General features: G+C 47.1%; 1 protein-coding gene across 5 annotated transcripts in view; it reads left to right on the forward strand.

The window, feature by feature from the left end:
• FBLN2 (fibulin 2) overlaps positions 1–18,901 on the forward strand; it is an 89,822-nt gene that overhangs the window by 64,362 nt on the left and 6,559 nt on the right. For 4 of the 5 annotated variants that reach the window (XM_041459122.1, XM_041459124.1, XM_041459123.1 and 1 more), the window contains exons 5-14: positions 1,739–1,925; positions 2,739–2,945; positions 4,882–4,998; positions 5,430–5,531; positions 6,883–7,023; positions 12,278–12,412; positions 13,516–13,653; positions 13,931–14,074; positions 18,126–18,254; positions 18,775–18,900. In XM_041459122.1, the coding sequence (XP_041315056.1) occupies positions 1,739–1,925; positions 2,739–2,945; positions 4,882–4,998; positions 5,430–5,531; positions 6,883–7,023; positions 12,278–12,412; positions 13,516–13,653; positions 13,931–14,074; positions 18,126–18,254; positions 18,775–18,900 (1,426 nt within the window). The remainder of the gene's footprint in view (positions 1–1,738; positions 1,926–2,738; positions 2,946–4,881; positions 4,999–5,429; positions 5,532–6,882; positions 7,024–12,277; positions 12,413–13,515; positions 13,654–13,930; positions 14,075–18,125; positions 18,255–18,774; position 18,901) is intronic. The other variant, XM_041459126.1, reaches the window with a different exon arrangement.

Below are 18,901 nucleotides of genomic sequence, written 5' to 3' on the forward strand. Positions count from 1 at the left end.
GAGTTCCTTATGGCTGTGCATATTTGCAGATGTGAGTAATGTCTGCTGTTTATGGTGTTTGGGGATTTCTCAGATTAGAAAGCAGGGCCATAAAATGTGAGCTGCAGCCATCAGTGCTGGCTGAACATGCCAGGCTGTGCGCTGAGTGTGAAGTGCCCACAAAACCCCAGTGCTGCCCTGGAAAAAGGGGCTCAGCGGAAGAGTTTCTGAGCACTGAGCTGGCAGTGGATGCATCTCCCTGCAGGAGACAGGCTCTGGATTAATGGGAATGCCCATCTAGGATTTCTAATGATGAAAAGCGATCCCTCCTCATTTCCACGCTCCTTAGAACGCTGCCTCTCTTAGTGCCCTGCCCAGCTCAGGGATCTCCCTCCTGGCAGCTGTTCTGTCCGTGGAGCTCCTGTGCCAGCTCGAATCCTGCCCTTCATTTCCTGTGTCTGACCCCTTGTCTCAGGGTGAATGTTTTAACAGGCTGGAGCCTTTTCTCTGGGTTCGGAGAGGCTCCTCCAGTGTGGCTGCAAACTCTCAGTGAGTGGATGACTGTCAAAGGAGTTGCAGAGGGAAAGAGAGTTTGTGCTTTTCTGTCGGTGAAACTTGTTATTTATACCTAAATTACATGAACAAATAAATAAATAAATTAGGGGTGAGAGGACACTGAAATTCAAACCCACAAAGGCATCTCCACCTCAGGTGTGACCCCTGTTGTCTCTGCAGCAGACTCAGCTCCTCAGCTTCCCAGCTTGGTTAGGTATCCACTGTGCATCCACAGCGTGGACTTCTTGAGTTTGGTATCATTTATCTGATGCCCTTTTGTGCCTTTACTGTGCAGTAGATTTGTCTGGGACTGAGTAAAGCAGCACACCGTTTTTGCCTGCCACCTGCAGCAGAGCAAACTGCAAGAGGTGGGAATTGAGCATGTCACTGAAGCTGCTGTTCAGGTACTCTGAGAAAGGAAAAAAGAGGCAAAGAGCTCATCAGACGCCCTGGCCTCCCTCCAGCCGGTCCCAGCAGGATGCTGTCCAGCACAGCCAGGTAATTAAAGGTCAGAGCAGGTTTGCAGGGCTGTAGTGCAGAGAGGAAAGTCTTCACTGACACCTGACAGGGCTGGGATGCTGCTGACCCTCATGTCTGTGCAGGTTATTTCCAGTTCCTGTCACATGGCTTCAAACTGGCCGTGGTTTGAGCTCTAATGCGAAGAGGCGCAGATCTGTATTACTTTGTTTATAATTTCTGTTCGTACTACACACAGTCAAGGCCTGTGAGCAAGAGCTGGGAGGAGCTGATGTGCAGCACCACTCCTTCCTGGCATATGTGGAGCTGCTGAAATCACTGGCACAGCCAGACTTTGTGTTTGTTGTGGCTGCAGTTGACCCGTTGGTGCAGATTGGCAAAAACAAGTGCAAGTAAAGCTTTGATATTTACAACTGTCTACACTACAAATGTTTTTCCAGATGCTCCACTGCTTAGGAAAGTGCAGATCAGTTCCAGATGTGTGTGGGCTCATCCCTGAAGCTGTATTAAATCACAGAATAGAATTGTTAAGGTGGGAAAAGACCACTAAGGCCATCAAGTGCAACTGTAAACCCAGCACCACTGCCCTGTTCACCACTAAACCATGTCCTCAAGTGTCACATCCACACATTTTTTGAACACTTCCAGGTGTGGGGATTCCACCACCGCCCTGGCAGTTTGCTCAGTGCTTCCAAATGCTGGTGGCTGACATTCCCCTGTCTTGCAGCAATGCTGTGATTGCTGCAGCCTGGGCCTGCGCCTGAGGAGCGAGGGGAAAACCTGCGAGTCCAACATCAACCTGGGCTACCCCTGCAGCCACGTGATGCTGTCCTGCTGTGAGGGGGGGGACCACTTCGTCCATCCCGAGATCAGACGGCATCCTGAGCCCGTGCCCACGGTGACCCCCGAGAAGGGTGAGTGTCCTTCTGTGACTGAGGCCCTGCGCACGAGGGCTCTGCCCCGCACGGGCCTTCATGGTGCTGGAGGGAGCAGGGCATCAGGGGCACAGCTGCCTTCCTCTCAGCTCTAGCACAATTGCCTGGTTCCTAAAGCAGGCTGGAGAAAGCAAAGAATGTGTGGATGTTTCTCATCCATAAATATACCTGAGACCTCGCTGAGTGAGGAACTTTGGCGCTGTGTGTTCAAGAAAAGCCGACTGAGAAACTCGCTTAAGGATTAATTTTAGTGCCACAGAAACCTTGTCAGACTTGGTCAGGCATGGAAGCTGGTGGTGTTCCAGCTCTGGCTGGTGTTTACAGGCAGTAAGAAGGACGGCCATGTCACTGCTCAGTGTCTCCCAGGCTGCTGCTGCTGCTAACGTAGGAGAAGCCAACAAATTGTGATGTTGGAAAGTTTCCAAATCAACTGGATAACTTCTCCTGAAATTTGGAATTCAGTGTAGGCCCAATTTCAGCTGGGGCTCAGCACAGTACCTGAGTTCAAATGTCAGTGGGAATGGGGTTGGCAGTGATGTGGAAGGTCAGCTTGTGACCTCCCTTGTGACTGTTTCTCGGTGGCTCTGTAAAATCTGTCCCTGCAGCCCTAGGGAAGGAGGAGGTGGCCCTCCAGCACAGATCAAGGTGTTATCTCCAGGATGGGCTCCTTTGTTCTTATCCTTGCAGTAACTGTTTTGGGTAGATCTGACTTTTCTTGGCATTTTTGTGCCCACCCACCCTGTTGTGTCCAGTCCCAAGGCCAGAACAGCTGTGAGAGATGTTCTGCTGTAGTTTCAGAGAGGGAAGATCACCATGAAGCACTGTCCATCAGCAGTGAGGCTGAGCTGTCCAATAACCTGCCTGGAGATGACCTGGATGAGTGTCTGCTCTACGGGGGGGAGCTCTGCCAGCACCTGTGCATCAACACCGTGGGCTCCTACAAGTGCTCGTGTTTCCCAGAGTTCACCCTGCAGGAGGATGGCACCAGCTGCTCTCCAGGTGAGAAAAGGGGACATGAAAGGCAGTATCTTTATACCTGCACTCATCAACCAAATTTTTCTTTAGTTTCTTTGCAGTTTCTCTTTTTTAATGGGTGCTGATGCATGGACATGTCCTGTAGAAATTGTAAAATGTAAAGAAAAATGGTAATTTAGGACACTCAGTTGCACCTTATTTTTGTGTTTGGTGGTACAGGATGGTAAAGGGTGGTGTTTCATATGTTCAAATCAAGAGTGTTTGCACTTTTCAGAAGGGGATTTGTAAAGATTTTTAAAGAAATACCTGTTCTTCTCAGAGTAATTTTGTATTTCACAGTCAGGTTTTCTTTAGATAAGTGTAGATAAACTTAATTCAGACAGACAGCGTTGCTTCCTGAGCTCTGATTTTTATCTAAAATCATTAACATCCTTCAGTGATAACAAACTCCAAATTTGTCTAGTGTGGTGGAAGTCTGGAAAAGAAAGTCAGTTGTGTTGTAATTGTTTTGATGTGTGGAGTTCTCCAATGGCACAATTTCAAGTCAGATAACCCAGAAAGTTGAAACATCATATTAGTTACAAGTCCTTTCTGTTATTTAACAAGCAAAAGCAGAATTTCCATCCAATGACAGAACTCCTTAGGCTTCTAATCCTCTGCCCAAGGCAAACAATGAGCATTCTTTATGTCATCCTTCTCAATGTGGTGTTACAGCATTTACCTCAAGAATGCATTTGACTCTTCCTGTGGCAGCTGTATGCGCTGCTTATATTAAAATTCTGGGAAAGGAACCTAATCCAAAAGAGGCAAAGAGAAGTTCTTATTTTAGCATTGCAGATTGCTCACCTGGAGTGTATTTGTGGTTTTGCTTTGCTTTGCTGTTCTTCTCGAAGCACTGCCTCGACTGAGGTTCTGGGTGGAACATCTTGTGATCTGAGAAGTCGTGTTCCTGCAGATCTACAGGGCTGTGGTGCTCAGGGTTGTGCCCAGGGGTGCAGAGGGGTTTGCAGAGCTCACCTGGGGAGTGGGATTGTGACAGGGGCAGGGGACACCCGTGGGACCTCAGAGGTGCATGGCAGGGGGCCAGGGCAGGGAGGGCTGGTGCTGCTCTTGCTGTGCTAGGCTGAGGGAGGGTCAGGGAGGGGATTGGGAACCTCCGTGGCTTTGCTCGGCTGAGCCATATGTGGCACAGTGGCCTTTCAGTTCTCCTTGTCCCTGTGTGTCTGTGCCCATCTCAGGCATTCCTGGGGAAGTCGTTCAGGCTGTGAAGGTGAATTTTGTTTGTCTCTGTTCCACAGCCTGTTATGCATCTGTGCTGACTTAATTTGTTTGAGGAAATCACTCTTCCCACACCCCAAACCTGCACTGCAGTCACCCTTAGTCATTTAAGATTGTCACTATTTTGGGGATCACACTTTGCTCCAGGTGACCCTTGAACTCAGGGTCCCTATTAAGGGACAATTTAGCCCTATGGATTTAGGCTTCTGTTTTGATGATACTCATACTCTTACTGATGTAAGAGAGCTCTTTTTTCCTGATACCTTTAACATTACTGTCTGTTGAAAATATTAGTGGCAGACAGCAGTTGTCATGTTTTCCACTTGGCTGTACAAAAGTCATTCCAAAGTACCCCGTGCTTGTAAAGGTGTTTGTTGTTTGTCTGTGTTGAAATAGGATGGACAGGATAAGGTCAGAGGCTTGGTTTTTTTCCATCAAATACCGAATGAAAGACAGCTGCTGTATTTAAAATACAGCAAATGTTTTAAGAATTAAATTAGCACTTCGTAGTTTATTCAGATATTGCAGTATTTTACAGAAGTTATTGTCAGCCGGCTCTCTGATCTGTGTCCATATTTGTTTCCTCCTCCAAACCATGATGGAGTGGCATGAATGGGATCACCCCTTGCTGTGGTGTGTCTGGTGGGGGTGGTGCTGTCCCTGATCCTCCCTTGCCTTGCAGATCCTGACCGAGGACAGATGACCAGGCTGGAAGCCGAAGCCACCATCCCTCCAGTAGCTTCTCCATCCCAGCCCATCCTCGTGGTGTCCTTGCAGGAAGAGCAGGACAAGTGCAAAGGTATGTTGGAGGTGTCAGCTGCAGAGGAATGTTTAGAGACGGAATAAAACTCCATTCATCCCTTCTCCAGTCTGATTTCAGTGCGCAGCTTTAATCTGTTACCGTGGCACAAGACTGAGGAATTGTCAGGAGAAACCCGAGGGAGAAACCTGAGGCTGCTCTCTGCTTTCAGGGTTATTCCCCACTGCTGCTCAGGCTGGGGTGGCAGTGCAGCTGTGCAGGGTGATGTGAGCAGTGCAGGGAGGAGGGGCCAGCTGTGTTTGTGTGCAGCAGGAGGGTGGGGAGCAGTGCTTAGGGCTGCCTGGACAGGGTGGTTCCAGGCTGATTCCCCTTGCCTGAGCTGGGATTGTGCCTGGCTGGCCTGGCAGTGTGGAACTGCAGCTGATCTGTGCTAGGGGTCCTGATGTACTGTGCAATTTTGTGTTGTGCAGATAACGGCCCCTGCAAGCACCTGTGCAACATCGTGGAAGGAGAGGCTGTGTGCTCCTGCATGGCTGGGTACACGCTCATGGCAGATGGGGTTTCCTGTGAAGGTGAGTGCTTTGAGCTCCCCACAGAGCCATGGTTAAATGTTTGTGTACCTCACACACCTGGGTCTTCCTCATTTTCAGAACTGGGAATTGCAGTGCCATCAGAGAGGCCATTTGGCAGAAGGAATCCCAGTTCTACCTCACAGATACCTCCTGAAGCACAGCGTGGCTGTTACCTGGTGAGGTGGAGGCAAGCCTGGGCTGGTGCTTTTTTCCTCTGACATTGCAGGCTTTTTTACAGCCCTTCTGGTTTCTGTTCCCACTGAGGTTCTCCCCAGGCTCTGTGTGCACAGCTGTGGACACTCAGCACTCTGGCTGGGAACAGGAGCAGCGAGCAGGACACCTTTGCTGTCCTGGGCACCCTCAGGACACAGCTCTGCCCTGACATCTGCTCTGTTTGCTTTTAGCTTCTCTTGCCTTGGAAACCTGAACTCAGGGAGGCTTCACAGCTGAGGCAGGACATGCCATGGGAGTTGGCCAGCTCCGGGTGTTCAGTTGCTGCTGGAGCTCTGGCCTGCCCAGTGATGAGCAGTGAATTCCAAAGCTGCATCCTCACCATTCACGTTACAGACATTTTAAATGGGCTTCTTGAGTAGTCACAAGGGATATGTTTGCCCAGGGAGGGCTTGGGGGTCAGAAGCCATGCCCTGTGACATACCTTAATTATAAATCTCTAAGTAAGGGAGCAATAACAGTGAAATGCAAGCAGGAGCTCCCAATGCTCAGAATTGCTCACAAATGATCCACATCACTCTTAATCTTAGATCTTATTGAATAACAAATCATTTTCATAAAATTCCAGACAGTCTGTGAAGAAAATGGGATTTTAATATCACCAGATGAAATATTCACAGTGCACTGCTTACTCAAGTGTGGTGGAAGCTAATTTGATTAATTAATGTCAGCATCAAAAGGGGCATTTCAAGGCAATAGTTTTCCTACAGGAAATGAAAAAATTTGTATTTGTCAGTGGAAGCAGTGAGTTTAAACATTGGCAAGGGACATTTATAATCTCTGCTGAAGTCAGGAGCTGATGGTGAGGGTGGTGGTGCACTGGAACAGGTTTCTTTCAAGGAGTGCGCACTGTCTCTATGTGAATGCCTGCCTGTTTTTAAGGATATTTCTTTCTGGAATGGCAAAAGTACAGGAGTGTGAGCAAGGAGCGAGTGATCTCCGAGGGTTTATTCCAGCCCTGTTTTCAGTGTAACACTGCATGTATTGCAGCCTGGTGCTGATGTGGGAGCTCCAGCACACTTCATCTCGGCATCCCCGCGTGAAAGAAATGTTGTTTCATTTCAGGAGCTGTTCTAATGGAGTTCTGTTTTTCCCTTTTGGCTGCCCCCTGCTGCTGTAGATTTGGATGAGTGCCTCACAGGTGCTCAGGCTTGTTCCAGCGGACAATTATGTGAGAACACACTGGGATCATTCTCCTGTGTCAGCCACAGTGGGATGTGTGCAGAGGGCTTTATTCTCAACAGGCATAGGAAATGTGTTGGTAAGACGAGAGGCACACGCCGTTCCCCTCAACATCACAGCTCTCCATGCTCTGCAGCACCTCCCCACCATCCCTGCATCTGACATCTCAGAGCCACTCAGCACAAACACACGTGCACCATTTGCTCAGCCCTTCACTTCATGAGTTGTGTGCTGTTTGGTTTTTCCCCAGCCATCTCAGGGTGCAGGTGACCTTGAGCAGGAGCCCCGAGCCCACAGTGTGGTGAGCGCAGCAGCTCTGCTGGCTGCAGGCTGAGCTCAGGGATCAGAGCAGCTGATCTCTCTGCACAGTTCAGTACTGCCAAGTTCTAGACACCACCAAACGAGAGAACTTCAGAAATACAGCTCAAGAATCCGTGTGAGTCTGGGCACTGGAAAAGATCCATTCCAAAGGGGGGGCATTTTAAAATTCATATGAGTCCTTTGTTGATTCTGGCATAAATTTCTTTGTGTAAAAGTCAAGGATGCATCATAATTCTGCTCAATCATCCCTGCTGTTTGACTTCATGGAATAAACTAATCAATTTTTACAAGTATATTTATGAGGATTTAGTTTGCTTCCAGCAGCCAGGACCTCAGCTTATGTGAAATAGTTTCTTTTTTGGGTACTTTTCTAGAGGCTGGGTTAGGAGGCAGCAGCAGTGTTGCCTGGAAAAATGGAGCACCTGGAGACCTCCAGTCATCCACGAAAGCATCAGCGCTCATGGTTGTAATGTCCTGTGTGAATGCAGTACTCTTTTCCACGCCTGTCCTCCTCCCTACATTTATAACATTGTTTCTCTGATCACCACAGCTTCGGTTTTGTTCCTGTCTTTAAAGCTCTGTGATCCTATCTGGTTAATAAACACCATGTGGCATTTGCGCATGAGCAGGAAAACTTCTGCAGTGTCAGAATCCAGGGAAGAACTGTGATTTACCACCTTTTGGGTGTTCCTTAAATTGTTGACACTGGATTTTTATTTTTTGGTTGTTATTATTATTTATATTTAAGTCAGAGGTACTGGTAAGAATGGGAAACGAATGAAATTATTTGGTTTGAATGAAATGGCTGAGAGAGCAGCACTGGAAGGAGAGAGGCCTCTATCAGACAGCTCAGCCTGAGCTGAAGCTGGTGCTGGAGGTGCCCAGGGTGTGCCCAGAGCCTGCTGCAGGCACCACACTCCTGCCCAGGAGCCTGGCAGCTCCAGGAGTGGCCCCTCCTCCAGCTCTCCTGACTCTTGCCACTGAACCCCCTGATGTTTTCCCTGGACTGTGCAGGAAGGATGAATCTGTCCTTTTTCACCTCTCCCAGGAGTGTTCTGAAACTAAACCAGTGCCTGTGCCTGCAGCTTTGGCAGGAGCTGCTGTGGCAGGTGCCAAGTGCTTCCTTTGAGTCACGTTCTCCCTCTGCCCCGTGACATTAGAAGAGTTTTATTGTGGCTCATACCAGATAAATCTCAGGCACCACTCACGAAAGCAAAGACACAACTCTCGTTTGCTAAGCTCTTCTTCCTCACTGAACACCAAACTTCTGTGTTCCTCTAATGCAGAGCAGTTTTTAGTTATCCTTTTAAATAACCTTAAAAACTTTGGAAATTCTCTTTTTTTTTTGTGTGTGCTCCCTGCTCCCATCCAGCTCTGCTCCGTATGTGGTGCCACCAGAACATTTGCCACGTTTAACATTTTTCCCTACTTTTGTAGTTGAAGGGGAAAGCCACAGGCATACGCTGTGGGTTGTGTTTTGCTCTCTGCCTCGTTCTCCTGGGGTATCCTTTTCCAGCCTAACAGCTTGCTCTCCACCTTGAGCTGTCCCAAACACCAGGAGAAAACCTTTGGTAATTAGTTTGCAAATTCTTGTTGGTTTAATGATGTTACTCTTTGCATGTTTTAGGGACAGGAGGAACAATCTTTGCACAGCCACAAAGCAGCTGATCATCTTTGATCTGTGGAGTTCCCTTTAGTCAGAGATGGGGAATTATAACTCCAGGTGCATTCAGGAGCAGACACCCAGGACTCCCAAAAGGCAGCCATGCACAGAGAGGAGTCCCCAGCTGTTTGAACAGCTCTCACACAGCCCCTCTGTGTGTCTTTGGGAGCAGACACTGAAATCCTTTGGGCTGGAAGCTCCATGTTCTCCAGAGATAAGAGCCAGGTTGGGTGTTGCTTTTCTGGTGACTTTCAGGCAAAGTCATTCCCACCACCCACTGCGCACTGACAGCTCTGCTCCTGTTTTTGCTACTCCCACCTCAGTTCCCTCCCGGCAGGGAGCAGGACGTGGTCTCTTTATTCCTGGACCCACTGGGTGGGTGGTTGCAAAATAACAAAGTGTCTGCATTGCACAGATGTGTCCCATAAAACAAACAGAGCTGAGGCAGTTTGAGAGGAAAAAATAAGGAGAAACTGCAGATGCAGCCCAAGAAAAGTACACTTCGCTTTTTTAATAGAAGGTGCATCAAAATGAGTTTTTGATGTCAAAGTGCATATTGAAATAAATAGCAGTAGGTAAAATGTTGATGGCAGAAATGTCAGCCCTTGGGTGCAACAGTTGTGCTCAGGGATCGTGTGTGTGTGTGCTGCTGTTTTCAGCAACAGTTCTGCAGAAAAAAAAAAGAGTTATTACATGATTGCATTTCATTCTGGGTTTTGCTGACATAAAGTGAGGAATGTTGCTGCCACACACAGAGACTGCGTAGATTCCTCAAAAATTAACTGCGTGACTATTTTTCAGTATAGTATGGAGCTATTTTTCCTCTTTTCCATGTTCTTTAAAGAAAACATTATCTTACCCTCCACAGCTGATCCAGTGTTGGATTTAACTGTGTTTGAGACTGAAAACATAACTCCTGTTCTTCCTGGTGCTTTGTCGAGCTCTTACTGTCTTGTGGAGTTGGCTTCCAGGACTGGAGGGAGACAGGTCATGGGCACTCTGGATTCTACAGCAAATTTAGGAATTTGTTTAGAAAAATGAACAAAACCAGGCATGTTTGCATGATAAACTGGCCAGGGGGCTGTGGTGGGTTGGCAGCTGGCCTGATGGCACAGCCAGGGGCTCCTGCCCTGACTCTGGACAGGCAGAGCAGAGCTTTGCTTGGCCATGGCTCAGGGTTTAAGCCTTGCAGCTCAGCCCAGTTTACAGTCAGGCTGTAGAGTTTGTCAGTGTCTCGTGCACAAAACTTCCGTTGAAAGCGAGAATTCTGCATTGTAATCTGCCAGTTTCCATCATTTCAATTTCATCAAATATGTTCCAGCCAGTTCTGCGTATTTTTTCAAGCACTCAGAGTTTTGAAAATTAAATCAAAAATATAGACAAAACACGAAATCGTATTAGATTTTTTTTCTCTCTGAAATCACAACCTTTTTTTATGGCTGTTACTCAGTATTCCACCTGCTGATCACATGGAATGCCTCCTACCCTCTTTGGTTCATATGTCAGACAAACATACTTTCTCTTTTGACATGGTGCTGGGCTGACTCAAGCTCATGAGCTGCAGTGTGATGCTGTCAGTTTGTTTATGTGAAAGCCTTTTTGTGGTTTGCAAGAAAGATAATCTCAGATCTGTGGTACAGCCAGCAGAAAGTCTTGCAGTGCTTTGGGTGCTATTAAGTGGCCATCCGTTGCTGGTTTTCTCTAAAATAAATTTTTAAACTATCAAAAATTTTATTAACTAAGTCTAAGTAGGTGAGAGGGATCTACCACAGCACGTCATATTCATCTCCCAGCATGTGAGGGGGTTTTGCTACCCCCACAAGATCACTTGTGAAAATACTCTTAGTCTACTTCACTTGTGATAATACTAATTAATAGAAAGTGGGAAAGTGCACAGGCATTAGGGGGACATAACCCTGTAGGAACTTCGGGGCAGGCAAGGACCTGCCCCTCAGTGGAGGAGCTCAGACTTCATGTGGGACAGGTAGAAAGAGATCCAGGTGATGGCCAGGACCTTGCTGTGGATTAACCAGCTGCTTTGGAAAGCAAGCCTAGAGCATGTGGAGAGTCCAATGGCAAACAGAGAGCAAAAAAAAAAAGGAAAATAGGAATAAGTGAGAAGTGGAATGTAACCAAGCTAACGCAGGTCTTGCAAAACTCTGCGCGTATCACCAGTTATCCGAACCCACCAGGAACTGAAGGGTTTTGGTGCTTCTCCTCATTTCTTTGCTAGAAAACCAGCTGACACATTTTTAAATACGAAAATCTTTTTGAATGGTTTTTCCTGTTTTCGTGCTCCACAGGGAAAGTCATATATCTGATGTACTTATCTGAGAATGAGGTTCTACAGCCAAAATGAAAATCTGATTTAAACAATACTTGCTTTATTGTGTAGTATGAAAACAGCTTCATGCACAGAGCAGCCAGAGGACTGGTAATGGTTCTGGTCACATTTGGCTTTTGTTAGCTCTAGCAATTCTTAGCTTTATATAGAACTGGGAATGTGTGATGTTTTGTGGTGGTTGGCAAGAAAATTTGTCTTCCCAGTCTCTGCCTCTTTTTGTTGCTTCTAAGTATTTGTTCATCATGCTGTTCTAGCTTTCATTATTAACATAAGCAAAACCTGAATGTTAGATGATTTCATCCAAGCCTATCAAAACATATCATTTTAAAGGTGTTTCATATTCCTTCCTTAATTGTCCCGTGCTCTGCAATCTTGTGTTCAAGTGATTTCTTAAAAAGAACTTTTTCATTACTCCACTTGCTGAAATCAAATCTCTTTAAAGCTCTAAATACAAATTTACAAACTTGATTGAGCCATCAGGGTCCATGAGTTCCTGCATATCCAGTCCCAGTGATGTATTCCTTTAGGGAACAGACGCCAGCATGACCCAGCTCAGCAGGTAGCCTCAGCTCCCATCACTGGCAGCCTGGCCTGAGGCAAGAGGGCTGATTAGTGGCCTGGACTGTGGAGGTCTGGAGAGGAGCAATGGGCATTAATCCCTTTCTCATTCCCTTGTCCAGGAGTTCCCATCCCTTCACCACCAGCTGGTCATCAATCCTCTACCCCCTGCCTTTCCTCAGTTCTGTCCATCCCTGTCCCAGTGCCTGCACCATCCCCATGGCATTTGGGAAGAGGGGAGGAGGAGGAAATCCCCCTGTGATTTGTGTCTCTTCAGTCACTCTTTGCTAACTAAAGACCCTGGACTAAAAGCATCTTCCATCAGAGCGCTGTAACAAAGCCTCAATTGAGAGTACTTCATTTGAGCTTTCTGCTCCTTCCAGAAGAGAAGGAAGAGGGAGATCTTGTGGCACCCTGTGGCACTGATTTGTTCCCTCTTTCTCACAGACATCAACGAGTGTGTGACAGAGAGACACACCTGCCAGAGGAGAGAGCACTGTGTCAACACCATGGGCTCCTTCCGCTGCCTGCAGGAGCTGAGCTGCCAGCCTGGCCACGAGCTGAAGGACGGCGAGTGTGTGGGTAAGGAAAGTGTTCTCAGCTCTCACACTGAGGGAGGGGAAGGGATTGCAGATTCTGGTGTTGCTGCTCTGTGGTACCAGTGCTGCAGCTAAAAAAGGCTGCTCATCGTGGAAGTGTTGGGCTTTACAGGCTCTTCCTGCACATTCACTCATTTGAAATGGTTTCCAGGGATAACTGTAAATTACTTAGAACATGGATGAAACCTTCTGAATTAGGATTTGACATCTCTGTGATGGAGGAATCCCCCTTAGCTCCTCTGCCTTACTCAGCTGATGCTGTTTGCTGGTGAGTCCAGCAAAAATTCCCAGCCTGAATGGAACACGGGGCTGACAGCCCCGTTCTTCCTGTGTTCAGAATCCTTGTCAGCATTTATTTCCATTTACATTTAACCATTTGGAATGGGTTAAGAAGTTACTCTTCATCCCCCCAGTCCCTGTAGGTGTCTAACCAAGAAGGGAACATCAGTGCTCACAGCAGCACAAGACTGTGCAAGGGACACACGTGCCCTGCCTCCAGGGCAAAATTCACTGTTATTTACACCTACAAGTTTTACAGTTTCCTGACAGCTGCAGTAAGAGATGCCTAAGGAAAGAGCTTAGCTTTTGATGTAGAACATAAAGTCATAAAACAGAAATTATCAGAAATCATCCTTTATAAACAGCTGTCATAAATAAAGCTTGGTTTACTTAAAGAGACTGTTTTGTGAATGCCTTGTTCTGTTGTCTGATTCTAGAGCATTTCTAACATTTATTACTAATCTAATTTACTTTCTAGTCTTGAAATTAGATTATAGAGGATTATAATATTTACAAACTGTTTTACAGTGGCCTGTAAAAAAAACTGCAGCTATTTTGGTATTTGTGGGTTGCCAAAGATGCTGTGAATGAGGCAGTAGGGACCTGAATCAAATTTGCTGCAGGACCTGACAAATCCTGAAGTGATGTCCAAGAGCACACACACTTAACCCTCAGATTTCTCATTGGTAACATGTGTCTATTGAAATAATGCCTCCTAATTTCCTTTCTGGAGGTTAGCTGGCCATGAAGGCCGCTGAAAGGCAGAGCTGAGCTCACCCCAGTGTGGTGTTTTGGTGTGCTGAACAGATATCGATGAGTGCGAGAGAGGAACTCACAGCTGCAAGGTGAACTTTGTTTGTCAGAACACAGAGGGCTCCTTCTACTGCGAGTCAAAGCAGCGCTGCATGGATGGCTTCCTGCAAGACCCTGAGGGCAACTGTGTGGGTGAGTGTGAGCAGCAGGGTCTGTGCCCTGTGCTGCAGCTCCTGTGCATCGACCCCTTGGATCTGGAGTTTTCTGCAAATGCTGCTGTGAGCTTAATGTCAGCGCTGAAGCCCATACTTGCATGTTGAATTTGGAACTATCCCCACAGCAGGCCTTCATCAACCTTATCTCTGTAGTACAAGAAATTGAAGGGAAGGAAAAGAAGTGACAGTTGGAAGAAAGCAGACCACAAGGGTTAAATAGCATCTCTCACTGCTCTGTTCATGTTCTTCACCAGATATCAACGAATGCACGTCTCTCCCTGAGCCCTGTAAGCCAGGATTCAACTGCATCAACACCGTGGGGTCCTACACGTGCCAGAGGAACATGCTGAGCTGCAGCAGAGGGTACCACTCCAACGAGGAGGGCACGCGCTGCGTCGGTGAGCGCAGCCTGGGGCTGGGTGGGGGCTCTCCCAGGGGAAAAATCTGTTTCACTTCCAAAGAGTTTGGAGTTCCAGATTCCTAAATGTGTTTGAGGAATGGGAATTAGCTGTCCCTGCAGCTCTGGGATTTGTTTGTGCTGCAGGATGCTGATGTCTCATTGCTCCACAGAGTTTCTCTTGGTATGCTCAGCAACTGGTTTTGGCTGCAGATTTCACTGGCTTCCAGTCTGAAGAGAGTGTGCTTTAGTTAGTTTTTAAACTCATCCTGTCAGTCAAGACCATAATGCCTAGGTGGTTTTTGTAGTACCTCCCTGGAAGTGAAGTGATCTGCAGAAAACAAGGCATGCTGGTTTTGGGGTCTCACAAGAGTAGCACCAAGTGGATTTTCTTTGTAGTGATCTTCTGTGCATGGTGTTCCCCATTACATCCACTTGTGAGGATGTTCAGGATAAATTCTCACTGTGTGAAAAGAATTCTGAGGAGAATGAGTGTATGAAATATTCATGTAGGCTGGCATGCAGCTTGATCCTGATTTGTGTTTGTTCCAGTGTATTTAGGGAGTTACTGACTGAGAATAGCAGATTTCAGTGCTTGTTAGCATTTGTTTGTAAATGAGCACATGAGGCATCAAAGGCTGGGAAGCTCAGTCCCTGGTGCCCAAGGCAAGGATGGCTGGGTGTTCTCCAATTCCCCATGTTCCAGGTTACATAAGATAGGACATCCTATCCTAAAATGACAGTGGGGGAAAAGAAAAAAAGAAATGACAAAGCAGCAGTTTGCTTAGTGGTGATATCCTAGTGATTTTTACCTGCCTTCCCCTGGAAAAAAGGAAGGATGGCAGATTAACAAAATGTGCTTTGTAGTGCTGCAGGTGGGTGGGAACCATTAATTGAGAGCCATTAATTTGGTCATGGTTAGCAGCTTGCAGTGCACACCAAGGTACAGCTGGACCCCATTTCCACAGGTATTCCTGCATTCACCTTTTTGCTCTTCATTATCCTCCACCTCCCGTCATGGTTTTACCCTCTGGACTATCCAGACCGTGGGTGGCCAGTGGAAAGGTAGAGAAGATTTGGAAGTAGCACACTTGGAAGGAACAGTTCATGTGTGCAAGTGAGGAAATTGAGAAAGCTTCCAAATACCGTGTTTTGTAAGTTCAGGGCAAAGCAGTGCAGTGTTCTTTGTTGTCCTGTTACAGCCTGGGATATTTTAGTTCTTACAAAAAGAAGCTCCAGAAGTCCTGTCCCTCTCAGTTCTGTGCTGACACAGTTCTGCAGCTGCTTTTGATCAGTCCTTTCTCAGCCAGGCCACCTGAGCTGGGTATGGTTGCACCCCCTGGCCTGTGCTTACCCTGAGGTTGTTTTTAGGGTGACCACCATGCCAGAGTTTCCCTGAATGCCATTTTTCCCACAAGGCAGCAGTCACCCTGAGCAGCACAGCCATCCTGGCTGCAGTGCCCTGCATGCCCTGCAGACGAGGGCAGGGGTACAGTCCCCATCCCTGGACATGGCCAAAAACTGTGTGGATGTGGCACTTGGGGACGTGGCTTAGTGGTGAACATGGTGGTGCTGGATCAACAGCTGGACTTTGTGATCTTGGAGGCCTTTCCTAGCCTTAATGATTCTGTGATTCTGTAATAGCTGGGGCAAGTTATGTTCTAAATTTCAAATTGATGAGACAGAAAGAATCCAGCTTTTCTTCCCATCTGTCCCTAAAAAAAATAGTTGACTGTGTGTAAGTCCAGGAGAAAGGAAGAAATTGCCATTAATCCTCCAGCATCTCTGCTCTAGAGCACAGTGAAATAACATGATGCATTGTGATTCCTGATGGCCTTCTGCCTCTGCTTCACAGCACTCACAAGGCTCTTCAGGAATAGGCATAAGGAGGCTTCTCTAGCTTGATTTTGGGAAAATATAATTGATGTTAATTGGTGATTTCTCTGTCTTTGCTGTGTGCACTCTGTCCCTACTGCTGGTTTGTGTTGTTTGGTGTTTTTGGAATGGCTTTTTTTAAGTAGGCAGAGAGCACCGAGAAGAAAGAAGAAAAACATATGGTCCTAATTTCCTCTCTCTGTGATAAAGACTAGTGTCTGTGAGGCATTACAATAGCTAATTAGATCCCTGAGTCAGATTTATTCATTTCACAGTAGTAAAAACATCATCTGCACATGTTTCTTTAGCAGAACAACACTTGTAGGGTCATCTCCTCTGTTTAGAGAATTCATCTGTCTTTAAAATGCTCAGATTTTCTGATTTAGCAAATGAGTTATTAAAACCTGCCTCTTAGATTTAGCTGAAAACTGCTATAAGTGTGAAATATGGCACAGTTCTGGTGGTGTAATGCCCTAGAACTAATCAAAGTCTGAATGCAATGGAATACAGAATTTTGGACAAACTAGCAAAATGGTTGCACTCACAAATTCATTATAAATAAAGCTGCTACTTTACAAATTATCTGCATTAAAGACTTCCTTGTTTTTGCTGCCACCTCTGATTAAAAGAGAACTGGTAACTCAATGTTCCAGCAGAAACCTCAGTTCCTGTCAGGAGTTGCTGCGTGGTGAGGGGCATTCCCTGCCATCCCTGACCCCGGTGCCATCAGGGACTGTGTGGGTGCAGCCTCTCCAAGGCTGTTGTTTGATAGAGAACTGCCCAGGGGCCCTCTGAAATGATTCAGTGCTCAAATTTATGGCTTCAAATAGGGCAGTATGGTGAATTTCCAGCCTTAGAGATCCATCCTGATGATTATTACAGATGGGCTTAGAAGCTCGCTGTGATCTTGCTCGGCTCGGCCAGGAGGGGCTGGCTAATAAATGAGGGATGGGAACGGTGAAATAGCCTGGAAAATACAAACTTTAATAACCAAAATAACAAAACATGGTGCAGGTTACAGAGGCTAGATTCCAAAGATCCCTGGGCAGGGCAAATGCAGCCAGGTATAGGGACACAAGGTCCAATCACAAAGGTGAACTCAGAACCTGACCTTATATGAACTAGGCATGGAGCCAACTGGAAGCAAGAACTGGAAACTTGACCAAATATAGGATAGTCCTATTAGCATACTACTAATTTCTGTGGCCCCACTCTTCCCACTGTGGCCTGGTCAGGTGCCCCTCCCCTCAGTGCCCTGCCTGCCATGGTATGTGGCCAAAGCCCTCTGCAAATGCATCTGAAGCAGGACCCAGCTGGACAAGGTTCCACAATTACATGAAGAGGGATTTGGGTTGTAAAAGTAGTTGAAGATGTGAACAATAGGAAAAAATCAGGATCTGTTGGCTTAGTAAGTGGCAGAGCTTGGAATACTTGAAGAAAAACACAATTGTGAGAGTTAATCAGACTTTTTGATGCTACTTGTCACAGATGGTAAGAGGGATTTGTTAGATGCTGATGAGCTATTTAGTCATGTTGCAAGTCTTGTAAATCAGCCTGTATTGAAAACTCTCATCTTCCTCCGAGGATGTTTGAATGAGATTGGAAATGATGTGTGTGAGTGAAGAAGCAACTAATTTGTTGGTATTGGATTTTGGATGAGAGGCCGTGGGGAATATCAAAATGGGAGCTGATTGAGAAAAGGAAAAAAATCAAAAAATCAACATTGGGAAAGAGCAAAAGGTAGACAGCAGGAGCAGACTGAGAGGGCAGGTGGAGATGAAAATAGCAATTGCTTTAATTGAAGGGATGAGCAGAATTTCTGGCTCGTTCTTGTTTTGCTTTAAATGGCTTGGTGTGACTCATGGAATGGCAGAACATCAGAATGGGGGGTTTAAATGTCAAGGTTTGATCAGAATCAAAGTGTGTTTACACTGAAATGCAGAATATACTGGGAGAACCCCATTGCAAGTCCAGTTACCATTTTCACTTTGAAGGTAAGGCTCTGCTTTTCCCAGGTTTGACTCAACTGCCTCTGAGAAAAGCATGGAGGGAGAAGGTGGTGGTACTTCTCCTGTCCAGTTCCTAATCCTGCTATTAAATGGACCTTTTTGTGTCTCATTATAAACACTGTTTTTAAGCAGACTGTACTGATGCTGATGCCTTGTCTGGCTCTGCAGATGTGGACGAGTGCCAGACTGGGGTGCACCGGTGTGGAGAGGGGCAGCTGTGCCACAACCTGCCCGGGAGCTATCGCTGTGACTGCAAGATGGGCTATCAGTACGACGCCTTCAGCCGCAGCTGCATCGGTGCGTGGGGCATGGGAGGGCTGGCAGCTCACCCTGACTGAGCCCTGGGCCCCAAAGCAGTGCTCAGCACCACTGCAGTCAGCGTTCTGCAGTGCTCAGCACCACTGCAGTCTGAGTTCTGCAGTGCAGTGCCTCAGAAGAGGATGGCGTCACCTCCAGAGCTGGGCTCTGTCACTCCCAGCTGGGAGTTGGGACCAGGCACCCTTGGCTTGCCTTAACTGCAGGGTTACTTACAGTTTGTCACTTAAACCATCTGCAGAGTCCTTCCCTGTGGGTTATGCTTCTGCTGCTGTGGGAAACCTCTCTGAAGGTTCCAGCACTGTCCTCCCAGGAGCCATGACACAGGACTTTGTCTTTGGTCCCTCCGTGCAGCAATTAGAGTTCAGGGTCACACAGCCTCGAACCCGGGGTTGCAGCACTTCACGCTCTGCAAATAAATCTCTGACATTTTAAAAAAGACCTCCTGCACCTCGTTTGCTCGTGTCCCTCAGCTGATTGTGCGTTTGCTTGTTGCTGGCAGACATAAACGAGTGCTGGAACTACCCCGGGCGCCTGTGCCAGCACACGTGTGAGAACACGCCCGGCTCCTACCACTGCACCTGCTCCTCCGGCTTCCGTCTCTCCTACGATGGCAAGCACTGCGAAGG

Source organism: Pyrgilauda ruficollis, unplaced genomic scaffold, assembly GCF_017590135.1.
Source record: "Pyrgilauda ruficollis isolate IOZ18807 unplaced genomic scaffold, ASM1759013v1 scaffold131, whole genome shotgun sequence".
Taxonomy (NCBI): domain Eukaryota; kingdom Metazoa; phylum Chordata; class Aves; order Passeriformes; family Passeridae; genus Pyrgilauda; species Pyrgilauda ruficollis.